This window comes from Malaclemys terrapin, chromosome 5, assembly GCF_027887155.1.
Source record: "Malaclemys terrapin pileata isolate rMalTer1 chromosome 5, rMalTer1.hap1, whole genome shotgun sequence".
Lineage (NCBI taxonomy): Eukaryota > Metazoa > Chordata > Testudines > Emydidae > Malaclemys > Malaclemys terrapin.
In genome coordinates, this window is record NC_071509.1 from 87106742 (window position 1) to 87126546 (window position 19805).

Consider the following 19805-nt stretch of genomic DNA (forward strand, 5'->3'; position numbering starts at 1 on the left):
TGTCTCCTGATGGTGTGGTTAGTGAAGCAGCACCAGTTCTCAGGAAGGCCTTCTCTTCACTAGGGAATTTTCAGAAAACATTGCTACTGGTGCTATTACTATTGGGAGACCTAATTTAGGAAAAGTTCTGGTGGGATCCAGCATTTTGAGCAGCTGAAAGTTGTAGCACAGGTGGGAATTTCCCCTTAAAAGTCCATAGTATAGACATGACTGAAGATGCTTGATTTCACTCATGGCTCGTGAAAGTTGTTTCTTGAAGTCTTGATTCACACTCAGAAGCATCACACTTTGTTCATGATCTTTTGTCAAGCTGACATTTGGTTACTCTTGAATATTTTATAAATAAGTATCAATTTTATACAGTTAGTCATATAATCGATAAATGGTTATACAGATATCTCTGTGTGACACCCAGTCATGTAAGTGGATCATGTGGGAGGATCTGTGCCCATGAGGAGTTCCGTGAACTTTTGAGACACTCATCATGAACTTAAGAGTTTGCCTGCATGAATCAGGTTGCAGAGTCAGGACTTTTGTACAGTGCCATAAGCATTTATGGTGCTTTGCAGACGAAAAGTGACATGGCCTCTGCTCCAAGAGCTTAAAGTCAGTACTCTGTTTGAGGGCAACTAAATGTCTTGATCCCCATTACTGCAAATTCTGATTGTTTTAATGGTGTGGGGATTTGGAACTGCATTAGAAGGGAGGTAGATGAAACAAAGTGGTATTATGAAACATTCTGTAAGTTAGCCATTATATAGAGTAAATAAATTTAATAACTTCAGTGGACTTTGTAGAGTCTATACATTTGTTTTTCTTATTTTTAGCGATCTTAGGAGTGAACAAGTGCCTTCTATACAGTAAGTGTTCAGTTATATTCTCTATTCTCTACCACTTTCCAGTCCAAAGCCCTGTAACGTTGACTTTATTGATTTCTAGAATGCCTATTGTGGCAGCAAAGTGCTTAATCATAGGAACACAGGAATTGCCATACTGGATCAGTAGAGCCCTGCAAATCTGCAGACATCCGCTTTATATCTATGGATATCTGCATCTGCGGATGCAGTGACTATCCACAGACCATGTTTGCAGATCTTGGATGGATAACGATCCAAATTTTATATCTAGAGCGCTGGAAATCTGCAGATATCCACTGACCATGTGTGTGGATCACGGATTGGATGCAGATACAAATTTTAGATCCTCACAGAGCTCTATGGATCAGACCCAAGGTCTGCCTAGTCCGGTATTCTGTCTCTTACAATGGCCAGCACTAGATGCTTTAGAGGAGGGAATAAGAACCCCATACTAGGCAATGTGGGATAATCTGTCCCCCTCCCCAACACACATAGCTCTCATCATGGTATCTAATAGAGATTGGCTTAAGCCCTGAAGCACAAGGTTTAATATCCCTTCCAAAATGTTTGTTGTAGTTAGTTATGATTGTCATGCTGCCTAGTATGGGACACAGCTAAGAGCACCAGTTTCAGGTCAGACTGCCATAAAAGAGGGCATGTACCCCAGACTGGTGGTCTATTCTATCATAAAATTTCACCAAGCCAGTAACAAATGTTTGCTTCTAAAATACTATACTAGTTATAATGAAGCCAAAGACAGCCCTCTTTCAGGCTCTCTAGCCTCTCATGTACCAAACCAGACTTCTATGTTAAATTATATTAGGTTCTTCCAGTTCTAAAGAACCAGACACACACCCAGGTCAAATATATTTCAGCTCTTCCCCAAAACCCATGCCAGTAGCGAATCCTTTAGTTACTACAAAACTAAAGGTTTATTAATATATAAAAAAGAAGAGAGTTATTAAGAGGTTAAAATGAATCATATGCATTACAGTTGATTGCAGAGTTTGTAGATCAGGATAATAGCAGTGATTTTAAATCTGCCAGTTTGCAAAAATCTCTCTGGTTCTCCCCAGATATTGGGGTCCTCAGGTCATTGTTCAAAGCTCTTCATTGTTAGAAATCATAATCCAGAGATGTGGAGCAGGAAAGAGGCAAGGGAATGATGTCACACTCTCCAATTTATACCCCGCAGTCCACGTGCATGAAAAGTTACTATCGCAAACATCACATGTTCTATACGCCCTGATGAGTCAGTGGGCCTCCATTGTCCATATGTTCTTTGTGGCATCCTCGAGAGAGGCCTATTAGAAGAGTTGATTCTCCTTAACCATGTCTGGCTGGTCTGGATAGAAATCTATCTTGTCGGTGTTACCCAAACACATAGCAAAGATTCATAACGTCCTACACAATTGATAAAACACACAGCATACACAGGAAAACATTGTTCAACAGATTGCAAATTTTCCATTGATACCTTACAAGTCATACTTTTTACAAGAGCTATTGCAATTGTATAACAGTTGTAACAACAATGATATAAATGGTGACCTTCCTTTTTATACAACATCACAATGATAGCTATGGGTATTTTCATGTCCGTATAACTATCCAATCCCTCTTTGAATCTTGTTAAATTAAATTATGGCTTCAGCAATTTCCTGAGTCAGAGAGCTTCACAGTTTAATCACATGTTGTGTGAAAAAGTATTTCCTTATATTGGCTTTGAATTTCCCACCCTTTAATTTCATTTAATGTCCCCTGAATTACTTGCTTAATTTTAATATGTACTTCATGCTTAAGTGATGTGCTGAATCAGAGCCTTCTGGTCTTCTTCAAAGCCCATGAAAATCAATAGAAGCCTTTCTATTAACTTTGGTGGGTTTTGGATCAGGCCCTTAGCGTCCAGTCTGTTCCTCATTGAAACCAGAGGAAAGACTCCCATTGACTTCAGTGGGAGATAGATCTGGCCCCTATTTAAAGTCGAATTATGCTACCCTCACTTTCACAGAATGTCACCTTATCTTGTGGGTAGTCTGATTGCTATTAGTAAGTGCAGTACAATTTGACCCATGCAGAATAAGTAAAATGTAGAGAGATTATCACTCATTTACATGAACATCAAAATGAGTTTAAGGGAATATTCTCATAAATTGCTACACTGAAATGTATTACCAAAACCTTCCTTTTTTTGTGTACTTATAATTTATATGTAAAGTTTGTTCTTAAATTTTGGAAATAAAATAAATCACCAAAAATTCCATATACTTATGAAGACAAAAACCAAAATAAATGAAAAACAAAAATTAAACACTAAACTAAAATATATCTTGCATCTTGTCATGAAGCTAACTTGGGCTGTAAAATACAATTGCAGATAATTATTAGATGTACAGTAAGAGATGAGACTTATAGAAGGATTTGTTCTGAAGTCTTTTTCCATCTCAGGTCATTGATATTTTTGTTACAGTGACAGGAAGGCTAATCAGTGACTGGCCATCTCTCATTATAGACCACTGCCAAACGGAACTCGTTTTCACAGAAAAACTTCTTTAATCACAGACACAAATACAAATCTAGAATTTTTAAGAAGTATAATCCTTAACTGAGATCAATTACTATATGCTCTTACTTTTATTGCTGTTTTTTAGTGACATGTGGTTTGAGATGTTTAGATGAAAAGTGTCACCGTATACTGTCAATCTGGTTGTTTGTATAATGTCTAGCTTTCACTTGGGCTGTGAAATACAGTTGTAAATGTTATCAACAATATTCAATCCCTATTAACCCCCCCAGCCTCCTTAATGTAGTGCCCTACTGTATCTCTTTCCTTACTCTCCATTACCTTATTGATATGCCATTCTAAGTGATGAGGAACAAATATGCTTTTTAGAAACTTTAGCACAATATTTTTGTGTGCTATTGCTCACTATAGCAGCAATGAAATTTATTTTGCCTTTTCAGAAAGGCTAATTTAAATAGGTTGTGCTACCTTTTGATTGATTGGTTATCTATCAACTACTCCTGACAAGTAACACAAAGTAAATTTCCATTCAATAAATGTAACAAATAGCTAACTTTCTTTCCCCCTTTAAAATCCTGTTTCCCATCCCCATTAAAATTTTGTCTCTTGGGGCCTGCCAGCAGATCTTGCAATACCTACATTAAACCAAATTTAAAAGTAAGGGTGCTCCTGCTGCTAACGTCTTCAGATCACAGATGTGCAAATTGAAGGAACTGGCAGCTGAAGCTTTAATGGTGGGAAGTGTACGTTGAGTACTTGAGAGGAAAGAACACAGTAGCTCTATGTGACAAAAAAGTCCTGTTAACATTTATGTACTTCAAAAAGACAAAGTAGACTGCTCTATGTAGCTATGGGGACTTTTTGGTTTTGTTCTCCATAAGTAAAAGCCTGTGTTCATATAGCATTACTTATAGTTATAAAGTTAAGTGGTTGTTTCTATTATTACTTATTTTGTAGGATAATACAATACCTGCTGTTGCATCATTATTATACATTGCATGTTTTATCATTTCTGTATTTTACTTATCTATTTAATAAGATATTATTGACATTTGAGATCCCATAGACCCTTAAAAAAGCCTGATTCTGATCTCAGTTAAACCCATCTAAATCAGTAGTACCGCAATGCAGTTACAAATGAGATCAGAATCAGTCCCGGACATTATGTTCCAATCCAGTAACTACAAGGATCCAATCCTGCAAAGACATATGCACATTAATCACATGCGTAAATTTTTGCAGCATAGGGACCTTTAATTTTACATATTATGTAACAAAAGGGGAAAAACAGTAAACGGGGAAAGACTGGAGAAAGGTAAGGGATCATTAATCATGGGTCACAGGAAAGACACTATTATTTTAAATTTTATGTATATATTATTTTTTTTAGTTCAGAATGAGTACTTTGCCTCCAGTGCTGATACAGTGTCCAAAGAGATATCCCAGCCTCGTAGAGCAGATGGTTTGCCCTTCAATAAAACTTGCAAGGTATGTGTGTCTCTTATTGACTTTTGGAAGACTAACACTTTTGTTGTAAATATCTTCAATCAGATATGTTAAAGAGAAGACAAATTATGGTTTGAGTAGTAGGGATATTTTAAAAAGCAAAAGTTTAAGACAAGAAAATCATCTTTTAGCAAAGTTATATGCACATAATGAATACAAGGCAATAGGAAGCGCAAACTCACTTGTCTTTTTAAGACAGAACAATAAAATCCAAATGATCTTCTTGTCATCTAAAATATAATGTATTGAAAATGTCCATATTTGAATTGGCATCATCTAATCCACAAGGTTGCCTGCAGTTTCGGTAAAATTGTTAAGTTCAATGAAATTTCAAGATGCTGCTTAAAGAATGAAGAAAAGCTTTCGAACAATCAGTGAAGTATGTAAAGGCAGGAGAGATTAGTACCACCATTTATCTTTGGCATTATGATAGATTTCAAAAGAGCTCTATTCATGGTATACACTTTCTCCTAAATTTTCAAGATTTCTTTCCTCTAAGTAGGTATTTCATTGCTAAATCTTTATTTGCCTCTTTGAAAATGTAATCTTTTGGATTAAAAAAAGAAGACTTTATCATTTTGACTTTGCATGGGAAGGAAGCATCCCTATATCTCTCAAAATATAATGTATATAAATTGTCATGAAAAAATTACCCAAGACTTGATAGTTCAAGGACTAAACCTATTCACCAGGCTGAAATACACCAGTGCCTCAAATCAAACTCCCTATCAAGTCATGTCTCCAGCTACCTGGTCTGCCATTAGTTAGTTGCTTTCCTGCAACTGCTTAGGTTTGAAGACCCTAGTCTCCCACTGGTTGAGTACTGAGATCCCAATTAATGCTGCTCCCCACTCCAAATAAATCAGTTAATATTGGGTCACAGTAAATTAATGATAAGCAGCCCTACTTAACCTTCCACAAATCAATTTATTTTAGTCCTAAAAAGAGAGCTCTCTGCATTGAGAGATGCATCAAGGCTGAGGTTTTTCTTCCTCCTGGACCAGACTGCAGCATTTAGAGACTGAGAACAGAATGTAGTGAGCTGAAGAGCAGAGAGGCTCCAGCTGGCCTGAAGACCAGCAGTGGCAGGACTCCTGTCTGGTTTAGCAGAGATCTCTTTGTATGGGACAGTCCTTGTCAACATCCTCTAAACAAACAGAGAATTCTATATGGGATAGGTGTGGGGGGAAGGATGGATGGAAGCAGCCTCTTGCCAAACTAGCACAGGGCTCCTTGCTATTGCCACACCCTAGTAGAGTACTCTGTTGGGATGGTGGCAGTGGAACTCCCCATACACAGAATCCTCTGTTGGGGTAGTAGGTACCCTTGTTGGCAGAGTAATTTTGATGTGGGCCCCATATCAACACATAGATCCCTTTGCTCTGATGGTTTGTCCCCCTTAGAATTCCTTCTGAGGGAGGCAAACTCCCAGTTCCCTCTGTGCCAGAAGGTAGGAATAGCAACCCCCTCTGGTTATTTTAGTCCTAACAATAGCAGCCCCTCTCCAGTCTAATGATAGCAGCAGCTTTGGAATTGTCTCTGTGCAAGCTTCAAAAGATGTCACCACAGTCTGAGACACACAGGAGCATACCTGCTATGGCCACTAGCATTGGGACTCCATAGCAGATCAGTTGGATGCCTCCATTGCCTTCTGTTCCTGAAGCCTCACGCTCAATTATTTCTCCTTCCTCCCTGTATCCCCATTGAAACCTTTGCTCTCTGGTTCCAGCCATGCTCCCTTGCACCTCAGGCAGCCAGCTTCTTTACCTGTCTCAAACCCTCCAACAATCTTATGTTATCCAGCTTCATCCAGATCTGAAACAGGCAGAGGGGTGGGTGAAATGTTTAAGTACTTCAGTAGTTCACTTTAGAACTGCCTTCTGAGCCTCTGGCCGTGCACTGAGGCAGCCTTTCAGTGCAATCCAGCCCAGTTCACGTCTTGCTGGAGCTGGAACAGAGAAATGGGTCTGGATCATTTACTCTGTGTAGCCCAGGCTTCCCTGAGCAAGTCCTGTCTTGCCACTTTCCCTTGAACATTCCACCTTTCGCTATGCCCATGCTCCCTTGGCATATATCTGCTCCCTCTATGTCTTTCCAACAAAGGTCCTTCAAAATCATACTAACGTGGCCAGTAACTCTGACTTTGTTTAATGTAGCTTACCAATAGACAACCTTTGAATAAATTCTGTTACTATTAACTATCAAAACAGTCCATGGTTGGTTTTACAAGCCTTTGTGTGATTTTTCTGAAGAACTGGATATGGGTATGTGGTGATTTTATTTTGGAAATTAAAGGGAATTTGTTATGGATTTAAGGAATCTGTTAGCATGTTTGAGTATTATGATTGAGTGATAAATCCTGGGAGTGTTAATGTTTACTATAACTATTGATTTCTTTGATATTTTGTCTGCATTGATACAAAATGTTGAGAAACTGACTCTAAATTACCAGTTTTTGAAGTGGGAATAAGATAAGATTTAAAGTGTATTTATCGCTCTTTATCTTTGCATGGTTCTGTTTTGTGTAAATGTTACAAGGCTGATTCTTTATCTTTGTTGTATGTATAAAGAATGTTTTCAGTAAAAGAAATTGGATAATTTTGCTCTATAAACTGAGGAGGCAAACAATTGTAAAATAGCTGCTTCAAAATGCTAGCAAGTATGGACTGGTCATCAGTAAGAAGATGACAAAATTGATTTTTTTAAAATAAGAAATCAATTTAAAATTAAATAGAAATCAACTTAAAGGGAAAGAAGATCTTTACGTAATCTATTTATGAAATGTGGAGAGTCATGGCACATGGCTGAAGCTGATTGGTGAAACAAGTGACAACTTCTGGAAGAAAAAGTATAGTGCAGGGGTCGGCAACGTTCGGCACGCGGCTCGCCAGGGTAAGCACCCTGGCGGGCCGGGCCAGTTTTATTTACCTGCTGACGCGGCAGGTTCGGTCGATCATGGCCCCCACTGGCTGCGGTTCGCCGTCCCGGGCCAATGGGGGCGGCAAGAAGCCGCGGCCAGCACATCGCTCGGTCGCGCCGCTTCTCGCCGTCCCCATTGGCCCGGGACGGCGAACCGTGGCCAGTGGGGGCCGCGATCGGCCAAACCTGCCGCGTCAACAGGTAAATAAAACTGGCCCGGCCTGCCAGGGTGCTTACCCTGGCGAGCCACATGCCGAACGTTGCTGACCTCTGGGATAGTGATTCTTACCCAGTTTCACCTCCATCCCATCTCTCAATTATGACAAAATGAAAATTCTAAATAAGTGCACATGACACCTTGAAACAGACTTATAAGACATGGCCAGATAATTTTCACATTAATATTTTTTGTTGCTTTCAATTCTGATTGTTTAGAAAACCCTGGTTGGAGCTTTAACTTTTTCCTATTTGGTAGTAATTGAATTGACTCTTGTATTTTTATGGTGAATAAGCTATTATGGTTATTCTGTCTTTTCTTTCTTGTTTGTGCACAAACATCATTGATGGTGTCAGCAAGGTCTGAGAGAAGTGTTTATTTTTTTCCAGTAGCTTGAATTCTTTATGATGGATATCTGCCTTGGCAGGCCTTTTAATACACCACAAAACATTGTAGATCTTTTGTAAACAGTAGCTGATTTGTGAGGTGTGTGTTGGTTCAATTCTTGGCTATGCTTAATTTTTTTTTTTTAACTCTGGAGCACATTCCCCCATCAGAGTAGAATAATTTTAAACCTGGACTACATGACAAGTGCCACTTTAAGCTTTGTGATTCATCGTTGCTGTCGATAGAGTGTAGTATTAAAAAAAAAAAATAGATTCCCAAGAAGCAGAGGTGAGACAACAGACTTTCCATCCATCTTACTGGATATTATATTTAAATGGTGATTTAAATTAAATGTTGGTTAGATAATTGTGGTGCTTGAATATTGCCACCTCTAGATATTTTGTGCCTTTTCTTTGTATTTGGAATGTCCCCAGGAGCAGGATGGTTCCTTTTGCAGACCTCCTACGGTGCATAGTTTCAGGGCATTTTGGTGGTGTCTAGCCAAAGAGTTTTTGTTTTTAATTACATAGTCATATACTATTTCTTGAATACATATATATATTTTGTCTACATTCTTAGCCAAACATATAGTATCGTGTAATACATCTTTTACATTATTGCACACTATTTGTATTGTCCTAATGGTCCATAATACCTTCATTGATTTAGACTAGTGGTCTACACTAGGCGTTTATGTCGAAGTTAGTGCCGTTACATCGAATTAACCCTGCACCCGTCCACACCGCGAAGGTATTTAGTTCGATATAGAGGTCTCTTTAATTCGACTTCTGTACTCCTCCCCGACGAGGGGAGTAGCGCTAAATTCGACATGGCCATGTCGAATTAGGCTAGGTGTGGATGGAAATCGACGCTAATAGCTCCGGGAGCTATCCCACAGTGCACCACTCTGTTGACGCTCTGGACAGCAGTACGAGCTCGGATGCTCTGAACAGCCACACAGGAAAAGCCCCGGGAAAATTTGAATTTGAATTCCTTTTCCTGTCTGGCCAGTTTGAATCTCATTTCCTGTCTGGACATTGTGGCGAGCTCAGCAGCACTGGCAATGATGCAGAGCTCTCCAGCAGTGATGGCCGTGCAATCTCAGAATAGAAAGAGGGCCCCAGCATGGACTGATCGGGAAGTCTTGGATCTCATCGCTGTGTGGGGTGATGAGTCCGTGCTTTCCGAGCTGCGCTCCAAGAAACGGAATGCAAAGATCTACGAGAAGATCTCTAAAGACATGTCAGAGAGAGGATACAGCCGGGATGCAACGCAGTGCCGCGTGAAAATCAAGGAGCTGAGACAAGGCTACCAGAAGACCAAAGAGGCAAACGGATGCTCCGGATCCCATCCCCAGACATCCCGTTTCTACGAGGCACTGCATTCCATCCTAGGTGCGGCCGCCACCACTACCCCACCAGTGACCGTGGACTCTGAGGATGGGATATTGTCCACAGCCGGATCCTCGGACATGTTAGCGGACGGGGAAGATGAGGAAGGAGAAGAGGTGGACGAGGCAGTCGACAGCACTCACAACGCTGGTTTCCCCGACAGCCAGGATCTCTTCATCACCCTTACAGAGATCCCCTACCAACCGTCCCCAGCCGTTACCCCGGACACAGAATCTGGGGAAGGATCAGCCAGTAAGTGTTGTAAACATCTAAACATTTATTTTTAACAGAACAGGAATATTAACAATTAAAAAAATGGGTTTCTCATGATTAGTTTGCCCTAGGCGCTGAACGGTTCAGTCATGGGCAGTGCAACTATTGAAAAAAAAATCTAGCAATGTCCAGTTTTGCATGATTGTCCTGCCCAAGCCGCTCTACTGTTTAGTCACTGCTACAGCAGCTAGAGTAAAATGCGGTCTATATGTCCGGGGATGGAGCAGAAATCCTCCTGTGACATCTCAAGGAAGCTCTCCTGGAGGTAATTGGAAATCCGTTGCATTAGGTTCCTGGGGAGAGCGGCCTTATTGGGTCCTCCGTAGTACGACACGTTGCCGCGCCACGAGACAAGCAAGTACTCGGGAATCATTGCTCTGCACAGCAGGGCGGCATACGGCCCTGGTCTTTGGAGGCTTTCCCGGAGCATTCTCTCTTTCTCGCTGTCAGAGATCCTCATGAGGGTGATGTCGCTCATGGTGACCTGCTTTGAATGAGGTAGGGGAATGTTAGTGTTGGGACTGCTTTACCGTTCCTTTACAGAACTGTAACCGCTGGTTTGCAGCCACGCGGTGGAGGCGGGAGAGGGGCAGCCGAAAGGGATCGTTCCCGGGGACAGCCGCGAGGGTGTGGGACAGGAGCAGAGTTCCTGCTTGCCGGATTGCTGGCAGCAGGGACCGACATTGATTTCAATGTGAAATGAGGCCATTGCTAATATTAAAGTTTTAAGCTGCCACGAGTCTACGGCTTACCATGTCTGCCTGCAACAGAAATTCCGTTGTCCTGACACGGTTCTCAAATGTGCTGTGCAAGACCCCAGGCACTGAATGCGAAGGCCGAGAATTCGACCTTGTGCTGAGTGCGCATGTGATAGGTGCTGTGCATGGTCTTGTTCACAGAGAAAGACTATGTTCTTTGTTCACAACTACATTTATCTTTCTGAGGAATTCACTCCCTTTTTCCCATTCCCACAGCCCCATCTGCGACTGTCTCACAACCTAGCCTGGCATCACACTCCCAGAGGCTAGCGAGGATTAGGCATAGGAAGAAGAGGACACGGGAGGACATGTTCTCAGAGCTTATGGCCTGCTCCCGAGCCCAGGCAGCACAGCAGACCCAGTAGTGGGAGAACTTGTCCCAAATGCAGCAAGCAAACATGGATCGGGAGGAGAGGTGGCGGCAGGAAGACCAGCAGGCGACTCAAACCCTGCTTGGACTACTGAGGGAGCAAACGGACACGCTCCGGCGCCTTGTGGATGTTCTGCAGGAGGACAGAGCCCCACTGCAGTCCATCTCTAACCGCCCTCCCCCGCCACCAAGTCCCATACCCCCCTCACCCAAAGTGCACAGAAGGAGAGGCGGCAGAGTCCACGCCAACTCTCACTCCACCCCTGCAGAGAGCTCTAGTAGCAGAAGGCTCTCATTCCCCAAAATTTGACAAGTTCTTTCCTTCCCGCCTGACACAAGCCCCCGTCCAAGTTTCACCTCCCAGTTCCATGTGTAGTTGATAATAAAAAATATGTTTCTGTTAACTAATGTTTCCATCATGTTCTTTTGGAGGAGGGGGGGAAAGGGGGATGGTAATTGGACAGGACAGTCACCTTTGGCAGGGTACATAGGCGGGGGCAAGTACAGCAGCAGGGCACATACACAGTGCAGTGACTAGTTGCCCTGGTCAGTCTGGGAGGTGGTTTTCATGTTCTGTAGTGGGGGGTGGGTTGCTCTGTGACTTTGTGGCGGGGGAGGGCAGTTACAGATCTTAAGCGGCGGTCCTTATGCAGGATCACAGAGCCACACAGCAGGAGATCTGTAACCGTCCTCCCCCTGCCACAAAGTCACATAGCCCCCCCATACACACAGTCCCGATCAGGAGGGGTGACAGGCTCCGTTGAAAGAACACAGCCCACCACAGCGGAGCCTGTCAATCCTTGAGTTTAGAAGCTTTCTTTGCGTCACTACACTACACCCGCTCCGCACCACAATCCGCGTCCCAGTTTTAAAAAATTCCCGCGAAAACAGTAGTAAAGAAAACGGTGTTCATTAACAAAGTAGAACTGATTTTATTTCGAAACGTGTGTTGGAAGGGGGGGAGAAGGGGGTATGTAACTGGAGAGGATAGTCAACATTAACTGGGTAAAGAAACGGGGGCAGGTTCGGCTTCTCTGTACACAAACTTTACAGTCACAGGTTACCCTGCTCACTCAGGAACCTAGCTTTCAAAGCCTCCCGGATGCACAGCGCGTCCCGCTGGTCTCTTCTAATCGCCCGGCTGTCTGGCTGTGCGTAATCAGAAGCCAGGCTATTTTCCTCAACCTCCCACCCCGCCATAAAGGTCTCCCCCTTGCTCTCACAGAGATTGTGGAGCACACAGCAAGCTGCTATAACAATGGGGATATTGGTTTAGCTGAGATCACAGCGAGTCAGCAAGCTTCTCCATCTCCCCTTGAGACGGCCAAAAGCACACTCCACCACCATTCTGCACTTGCTCAGCCGGTAGTTGAAGAGTTCTTTTTCACTGTCCAGGGCGCCAGTATAGGGCTTCATGAGCCAGGGCATTAGCGGGTAGGCTGGGTCCCCGAGGATGACTATAGGCATCTCCACATCCCCAACAGTTATTTTGTGGTCCGGGAAGTAAATACCTTGCTGCAGCCGTCTAAACAGACCAGAGTTCCTGAAAACACGAGCGTCATGAACCTTGCCCGGCCATCCGACGTAGATGTTGGTAAAACGTCCCCTGTGGTCCACCAGTGCTTGCAGCACCATGGAAAAGTAGCCCTTTCTGTTAATGTACTGGCTGGCCTGGTGGTCCGGTGCCAGGATAGGGATGTGAGTTCCATCTATGGCCCCACCGCAGTTTGGGAATCCCATCGCTGCGAAGCCATCTATGATCGCCTCCACGTTTCCCAGGGTCACTACCTTTGGCAGCAGTACATCAACGATTGCCTTGGCTACTTGCATCACAACAACCCCCACAGTAGATTTGCCCACCCCAAACTGGTTCGCGACTGACCGGTAGCTGTCTGGCGTTGCAAGCTTCCAGAGGGCTATGGCCACTCGCTTCTGGACAGTCAGGGCTACTCGCATCCGGGTGTCATTGCGCTTCAGGGCAGGGGACAGCAACTCACAAAGTTCCAGGAAAGTTCCCTTCCGCATGCGAAAGTTTCGCAGCCACTGGGATTCATCCCAGACCTGCAGCACTATGCGGTCCCACCACTCAGTGCTTGTTTCCCGTGCCCAGAATCGCCGTTCCACGGCATCAACATGACCCATTGCGACCGTGATGTCCTCGGCGCTGGGTCCCCTGCTTTCTGAGAGGTCTGTGCTACTCTCAGACTTCAGGCCATCACCGCGGTGACGTAGCCTCCTCGCCTGACTTATCTGCATCTGCCTCAGGGAAAGGTGTATGATAAGCTGCGAGGCGTTGAGAGCGGCCACAACTGCAGCGATGGTTGCAGTGTGCTCCATGCTCGCAGTGCTGTGGCGTCCGCGCTGTCACTGACTAGAAAAGTGCGCGAACTGATTTCCCGCCGGCGCTTTCAGGGAGGGAGGGCGGGAGTGATGGACGGATGACGACAGTTACCCAAAAGCACCCTGGACACATTTTTTTTACCCAGAAGGCATTTGCGGCTCCACCCAGAATTCCAATGGGCAGCGGGGACTCCGGGAACTGTGGGATAGCTGCCCACAGTGCACAGCTTCCAATGTCGACGCTTTCCCCGTTAGTGTGGACTCACAAAGTCGAATTACTGTCCTTAGTGTGGACACACACGTTCGACTTTGCAATATCGATTCCAAAAATTCGATTTAAGTAAAATCGAACTACTCTCGTAGTGTAGACAAGGCCTTAGGTGTAGTCTGCAGACTTTGATTTGGGTGGTAATTTAGATTATAGTTTGATAATTATGATAAATTGTTTTCTTTCTAAGGTATGTATTTTAATGTAATCAATAGCATGTTCTATGGGGTAGGGCCTTTCTTAGGTGCAATTGAGGAATGAGATAGCGTACTACCAGGCTAATGTACTTTATGTGCAGTTAAGGCAGCAATAGTTAAGTATGAGTTGAATTTAAGTGGCCTGTATATGGCAGCAAATTTTCATTTTTTTTTGTTTTTGTTTCCTACTTTATAGGGTTGCCAACTTTCTATCGCACAAAACTGAACACCCTAGCCCTGCCTTTCCCTGAGGTCCCACCCCTGCCCTGCCCCTTTCCCAAGGCCACGCCCCTGCTCAGTACATTCCCCCTCCCTTGGTGGATTGCTCTCCCACACCCTCACTCACTTTCACTGGGCTGGGGCAGGGAGTTGGAGTATGGGAGGGAGTAAGGGCTGTAATTAGGGGTGCAGGCTCCAGGGTGGGGCCAGAAATGAGGGGTTCAGGGTGCGTTGGTGGTGGGGCTCCTGGCTGGGGCAGAGGGTTGGGGTGCGGGCTCCAGTTGGGAGTGCGAGCTCCGGGGTGCAGCTAGGATGAGGGGGTTGGGGTACAGGAGGGGGCTCCAGGCTGGGTGATGGGGCCAAGGGATTCAGGATGTGGGAGGGGGCTGCGGGTGGAGAAAGGGTGGAGAAAGGGGGCGTTAGAGGGGGTACAGGCTCTGGGCTGGGGGTGTGGGCTCTGGGTTCGGGCTGGGGATGAGGGGTTTGGAGTGCAGGAGCAGGTTCCAGGTTTGAAGGGGTTCAGGGCTGGGGCAGGGGTTGGGGCACGAACTTACCGCAGGTGGTTCCCGGTCAGTGGGACTAAGGCAGGCTCCCTGTCTGTTCTGGCATCGCGCTGCACCCCGGAAGTGGCCAGCAGGTCCGGCTCCTAGGCAGGGGGGCCAGGAGGCTCCGAGTGCTGCTCTCTCCCGCAGGCACCATTCCCCCCCAGCTCCCATTGGCCCCAGTTCCTGGCCAATGGGAGTGTGGGGCGAGGACAGTGCGTGGAGCCCCGTCCTCTCTTTGCATAGGAGCCAGACCTGCTGGCCACTTCCAGGGTGCAGTGCGGTGCCAGGGCAGGTAGGGACTAACTTTCCTTAGACCCACAGAACTGCCAACCACACTTTTAACGGCCTGGTTGGAGCTGTCAGGGTGCCGTTTCAACCGGGCGTTCTGGTTGAAAACTGGATACCTGGCAACTCTATTACTTCAGGGTGGTATGTTTTGTAAACACAGTTTATTATGTAAATATAAATTATTTTTGTGGCCTTTTTCTGGCATTCATAGAGTAGTAGGCAACACTGCAAAATGTTATCCAGATGTCCATATAATTATGGAAAAAATATATCAGAAGGAGAGGATGCAATGAGGTAATTATAGACTGCAGTGTAATCTATATCCACAAAGGGGCAGAGTTATGGATTTACATACAACAGTGTTTAAGCATACAATCTTAGTGTTCTCTTCTCATAGTTTTTTATTGAATAAAAGTTAATTCACATTACTGCTATAAAAGTAATATCCTCTAACGTGATGTTCTTAGTATATATAAGAAGGCCTCATTGCTTTTATGGTCAGTACATAGTGCCTTTGCAATCCCAGGGCCTTTGTTATGTATGGGATTGGAGGCACAATTAAAGAACTGAAATGTTGGCTGAAATTGAATTGTCTGTCAATCCAACTTCCAATCTTAGCACTAGATCAGAACACACTGAAGTCAATGGGAGTCTTTTTGGTGGCTTCAGTAGGCTTTGGGCCAGGCTTTTAATGAAGGTCACCCATTAGGATATGCTCTTGAGATTTTTAGATAGGTAAAATTGTCTCTGAGCCTAGATTACACTACGCAGTATCTGCGTGAGTAAATTTTGTTTTTAAGGAGTCTAGTACAAAACAGATTTGACACTTTGCTTAGTCCAGGCTGTCAAGACAAAAATGTAATGATTCCATTTTGGAAAAAAGTTTGAGTCTAGGGGGTTGCTAAACACTGGTTTACCTAACAAAGAACTCTGTAGTGTATATAGAACCATTGGATAACAGGGTCCCTAAATACCAAAGCCAACTCTGCTTCCCTGCGAAAATAAAGATTTGAATAGCTACAGACCAAAAAGTTAATGTGATACTTGTAGGTGTTTATAAAATGTGTCTGATACATTACTTTGTCAATATTTCAGTATTTATCTGTCTCTGCGTGGCAATGATAATACATTATACATACTGCAGACGTCTACTTTAGCACCTCACAGTGTTTCTTTTAATTTTTTTTTCATTTAAATTTAGGATTCATTTGATCAAAGACAAAGATGCCATAGATCATTATTTGGCGATGAATATCAAAGGGTTGTCAAAACAAGAGGCTGCTGCGTAAGTATGGCCTTTTTGAGGCATTTTAACATACAGTAAGTTTATTGTTTCCTTTGTTTCTAGTCATCATATTCAATAAAATCTGAAGTTCCCCAGGCCTTACACCTTCCTGAGTGGAACTTGGAACTTAAAAACGAAGTTTCAGTTCTACTGATCTTATGTCTATCAAAGCATTTAGTCCTGTGGTTTTATTAATTCTCATTTTTACTGAGGTTATATTACATTTCAAACATTATAGCTAGGATTGTGTCAGTAATTATATTTGAAATCATCTTTTTAAAAAAAAGCTTGTGTGAAAACATCTCCTGTGGGTCTGAAGTTTTGTGAACCAAAAATAAATGTTCTTGTATACTGAATTAACATCTAGCCAATCCCCACCTCCAAATGCTGATTTTAAGATGCGGCATTTCATACACCATTAATTCTTCAAAAAGCTAATGACTGAAAGCACACTAGATATATTTTTATTTCTTACTGCTGGGATATTTATATTTAAAAGCTACAAAAGACTACACTTTTTCTGCAGTGCTTTATCAGATTTGGGATTTGGCTCCATCAGAATTAATGAAGGGATCCTAAAAATGTGGAATTACTAGTAGCTTAAAGTGGGATTTATTTCTTTCAATATTTAAATAACACTGGTCTACAATTTTTGAGAAGTTGTCTGCTTCAGAGATAAAATGTGCTATTTATTATGTATTTTGCTGTGCTGAATTCAAATGACAATTAAAACAACTGATTGGCTACTGTTTCTAAGATATTTAAGTTTTTACATTTTATGTCTATGTATATTGTGTAGATAGTAGAGTTTTAATCGTAAATTGTAAACCTAGGTCTTTTCATGTGTTTATGGTTGCTTTACATGATAATATTTCACCTGTCCTGTTTATGTAACACTTTAAAAATCAGCAAAAGGGTTATATAAATAAAATTTATTATGAAACAAAAAGCAAAAACTATTATGTACATAGTTTAGTCCTATTCAGTATCTACTCGGCGCTTCCAGGCTCGTCTCTTGTATTCATTAAATGGAGCATCTCTTGTCACTGTTCAGCAATAGTCTGCAAGCACTGATGGGCTCCATTTGCCCTGATAGCGTTTCTCCATTGTTGCAATGTCCTGGTGAAATTGCTCGCCGTGCTTGTCGTTCACTGCTCTGCAGTTCGGTGGAAAAAAATCTAAATGAGAGTGCAAAAAATGTATCTTTAGTGACATGTTGCAACCAAGGCTTTTGTATGCCTTGAGGAGGTTTTCCACCAACAACCTGTAGTTGTCTGCCTTGTTGTTTCCGAGAACATTTATTGCCACTAACTGGAAGGCTTTCCACGCACTGCATGGTCAAATGCATCATCTCGAAGAAGTTCACGAATCTGAGGACCAACAAAGACACCTTCCTTTATCTTAGCTTCACTTAACCTTGGAAATTTTCCACGGAGGTACTTGAAAGCTGCTTGTGTTTTGTCAATGGCCTTGACAAAGTTCTTCATCAGACCCAGCTTGATGTGTAAGGTTGGTAACAAAATCTTCCTTGATTCAACAAGTGGTGGATGCTGAACACTTTTCCTCCCGGGCTCCAATGACTGTCGGAGTGGCCAATCTTTCTTGATGTAGTGGGAATCTCTTGCACGATTATCCCATTCGCAGAGAAAACAGCAGTACTTTGTGTATCCAGTCTGCAGACCAAGCAAGAGAGCAACAACCTTCAAATCGCCACAAAGCTGCCACTGATGTTGGTCATAGTTTATGCACCTTAAAAGTTGTTTCATGTTGTCATAGATTTCCTTCATATGGACTGCATGACCAACTGGAATTGATGGCAAAACATTGCCATTATGCAGTAAAACAGCTTTAAGACTCGTCTTCGATGAATCAATGAACAGTCTCCACTCATCTGGATCGTGAGCGATGTACAGGGCTGCCATCACACCATCGATGATGTTGCAGGCTACAAGATCACCTTCCATGAAGAAGAATGGGACAAGATCCTTTTGACGGTCACGGAAACCCTAATTTGTTTTAATTAATGGAGATATCCCATCTCCTAGAACTGGAAGGGACCTTGAAAGGTCATCGAATCCAGCCCCCTGCCTTCACTAGCAGGACCAAGTACTGATTTTGCCCCAGATCCCCAAGTGGCCCCCTCAAGGATTGAACTCACAACCCTAGGTTTAGCAGGCCAATGCTCAAACCACTGAGCTATCGCTCCCCCTTGACAGCACCTGCCAGGAGATTCCACTGCTGTAGTCTGGAGCCCAACAGCTCTGCCTTACTCTTGGGTAGTTCCAAATCCCTGACAAGGTCATTCAGTTCACCTTGTGTTATGAGGTGTGGTTCAGAGGAGGAGGATGGGAGAAAATGTGGGTCCTGTGACATTGATGGTTCAGGACCAGAAGTTTCATCCTCTTCCTCTTCCTCGTCTGACTCAAGTGAGAATGATTCTGGTGCATCAGGAACCGGCAGTCCTTCTCCGTGGGGTACTGGGCGTATAGCTGATGGAATGTTTGGATAATGCACAGTCCACTTTTTCTTCTTTGACACACCTTTCCCAACTGGAGGCACCATGCAGAAGTAACAATTGCTGGTATGATCTGTTGGCTCTCTCCAAATCATTGGCACTGTAAAAGGCATAGATTTTCTTTTCCTGTTCAACCACTGGCGAAGATTTGTTGCACAAGTGTTGCAGCATATGTGTGGGGCCCACCTCTTGTTCTGATCTCCAATTTTGCAGCCAAAATAAAGGTGATAGGCTTTCTTAACCATAGTGGTTATACTGCGCTTTTGTGATACAAAAGTCACTTCACCACAAACACAGCAGAAGTTATCTGCACTGTTCACACAAGTACGAGGCATCTCTGCTCACTTTGGCTAAACAGAAATGTATCCCTTTGCAAAATCAAACACTGACAAATAAGAGAGCACGACACTGTATGATTTCTAGAGCTGATATAGGGCAATTTGTTCAGCAGAGTGATGTGAGGTTCATTATGACTGCATCATCCATGACTTCTAGGAATAACATGATGCAATTCATATCATGTATGACGCAATACCAGCTTCAGATTGCATCATTCATTGTTTTGCCTAAAAAGCAAGTACTGTCCAAACCCAGTCATAGATTTATTCATAGATCCAGTCAAAGATGTATTTTAGTCATTTCTGGTTTAAATTGAGATCCCTTCCCTTTATAACTCACTTATCCTCCCCCATTCCCAAGTCAAGGGTCGTATATACTGACCCAAGAGAATATCTTGAAAACTAGAGCCAATCAACAATTTTAAGCATCATTTTCATTCTCAGTGACCCAGAATTAGTAAAGTTTGACTACATTTATTTCAGAAGCATTTTGGCTGTAGAGCAGGGTAATGAAAAGATGTCTCTACAAAGTTAATTAACTATTAATATTGCAACATAACCCCATCAGTGTTAAAATAATCCCTCAATCCAACAGGAGTTGGCCAGAC

At 43.2% G+C, this 19805-nt stretch overlaps 1 protein-coding gene across 3 annotated transcripts in view; it reads left to right on the plus strand.

Annotated features, from left to right (window-relative positions):
• Positions 1–826: 826 nt before the first annotated feature.
• The window catches only part of TTC29 (tetratricopeptide repeat domain 29), a 217945-nt gene continuing 198966 nt past the window's right edge, over positions 827–19805 (plus strand). For 2 of the 3 annotated variants that reach the window (XM_054030168.1, XM_054030169.1), the window contains exons 1-3: positions 827–860; positions 4772–4869; positions 16261–16344. In XM_054030168.1, coding sequence (XP_053886143.1) covers positions 4778–4869; positions 16261–16344 — 176 coding nt within the window. In that variant the 5' untranslated portion in view covers positions 827–860; positions 4772–4777. The remainder of the gene's footprint in view (positions 861–4771; positions 4870–16260; positions 16345–19805) is intronic. The other variant, XM_054030170.1, reaches the window with a different exon arrangement.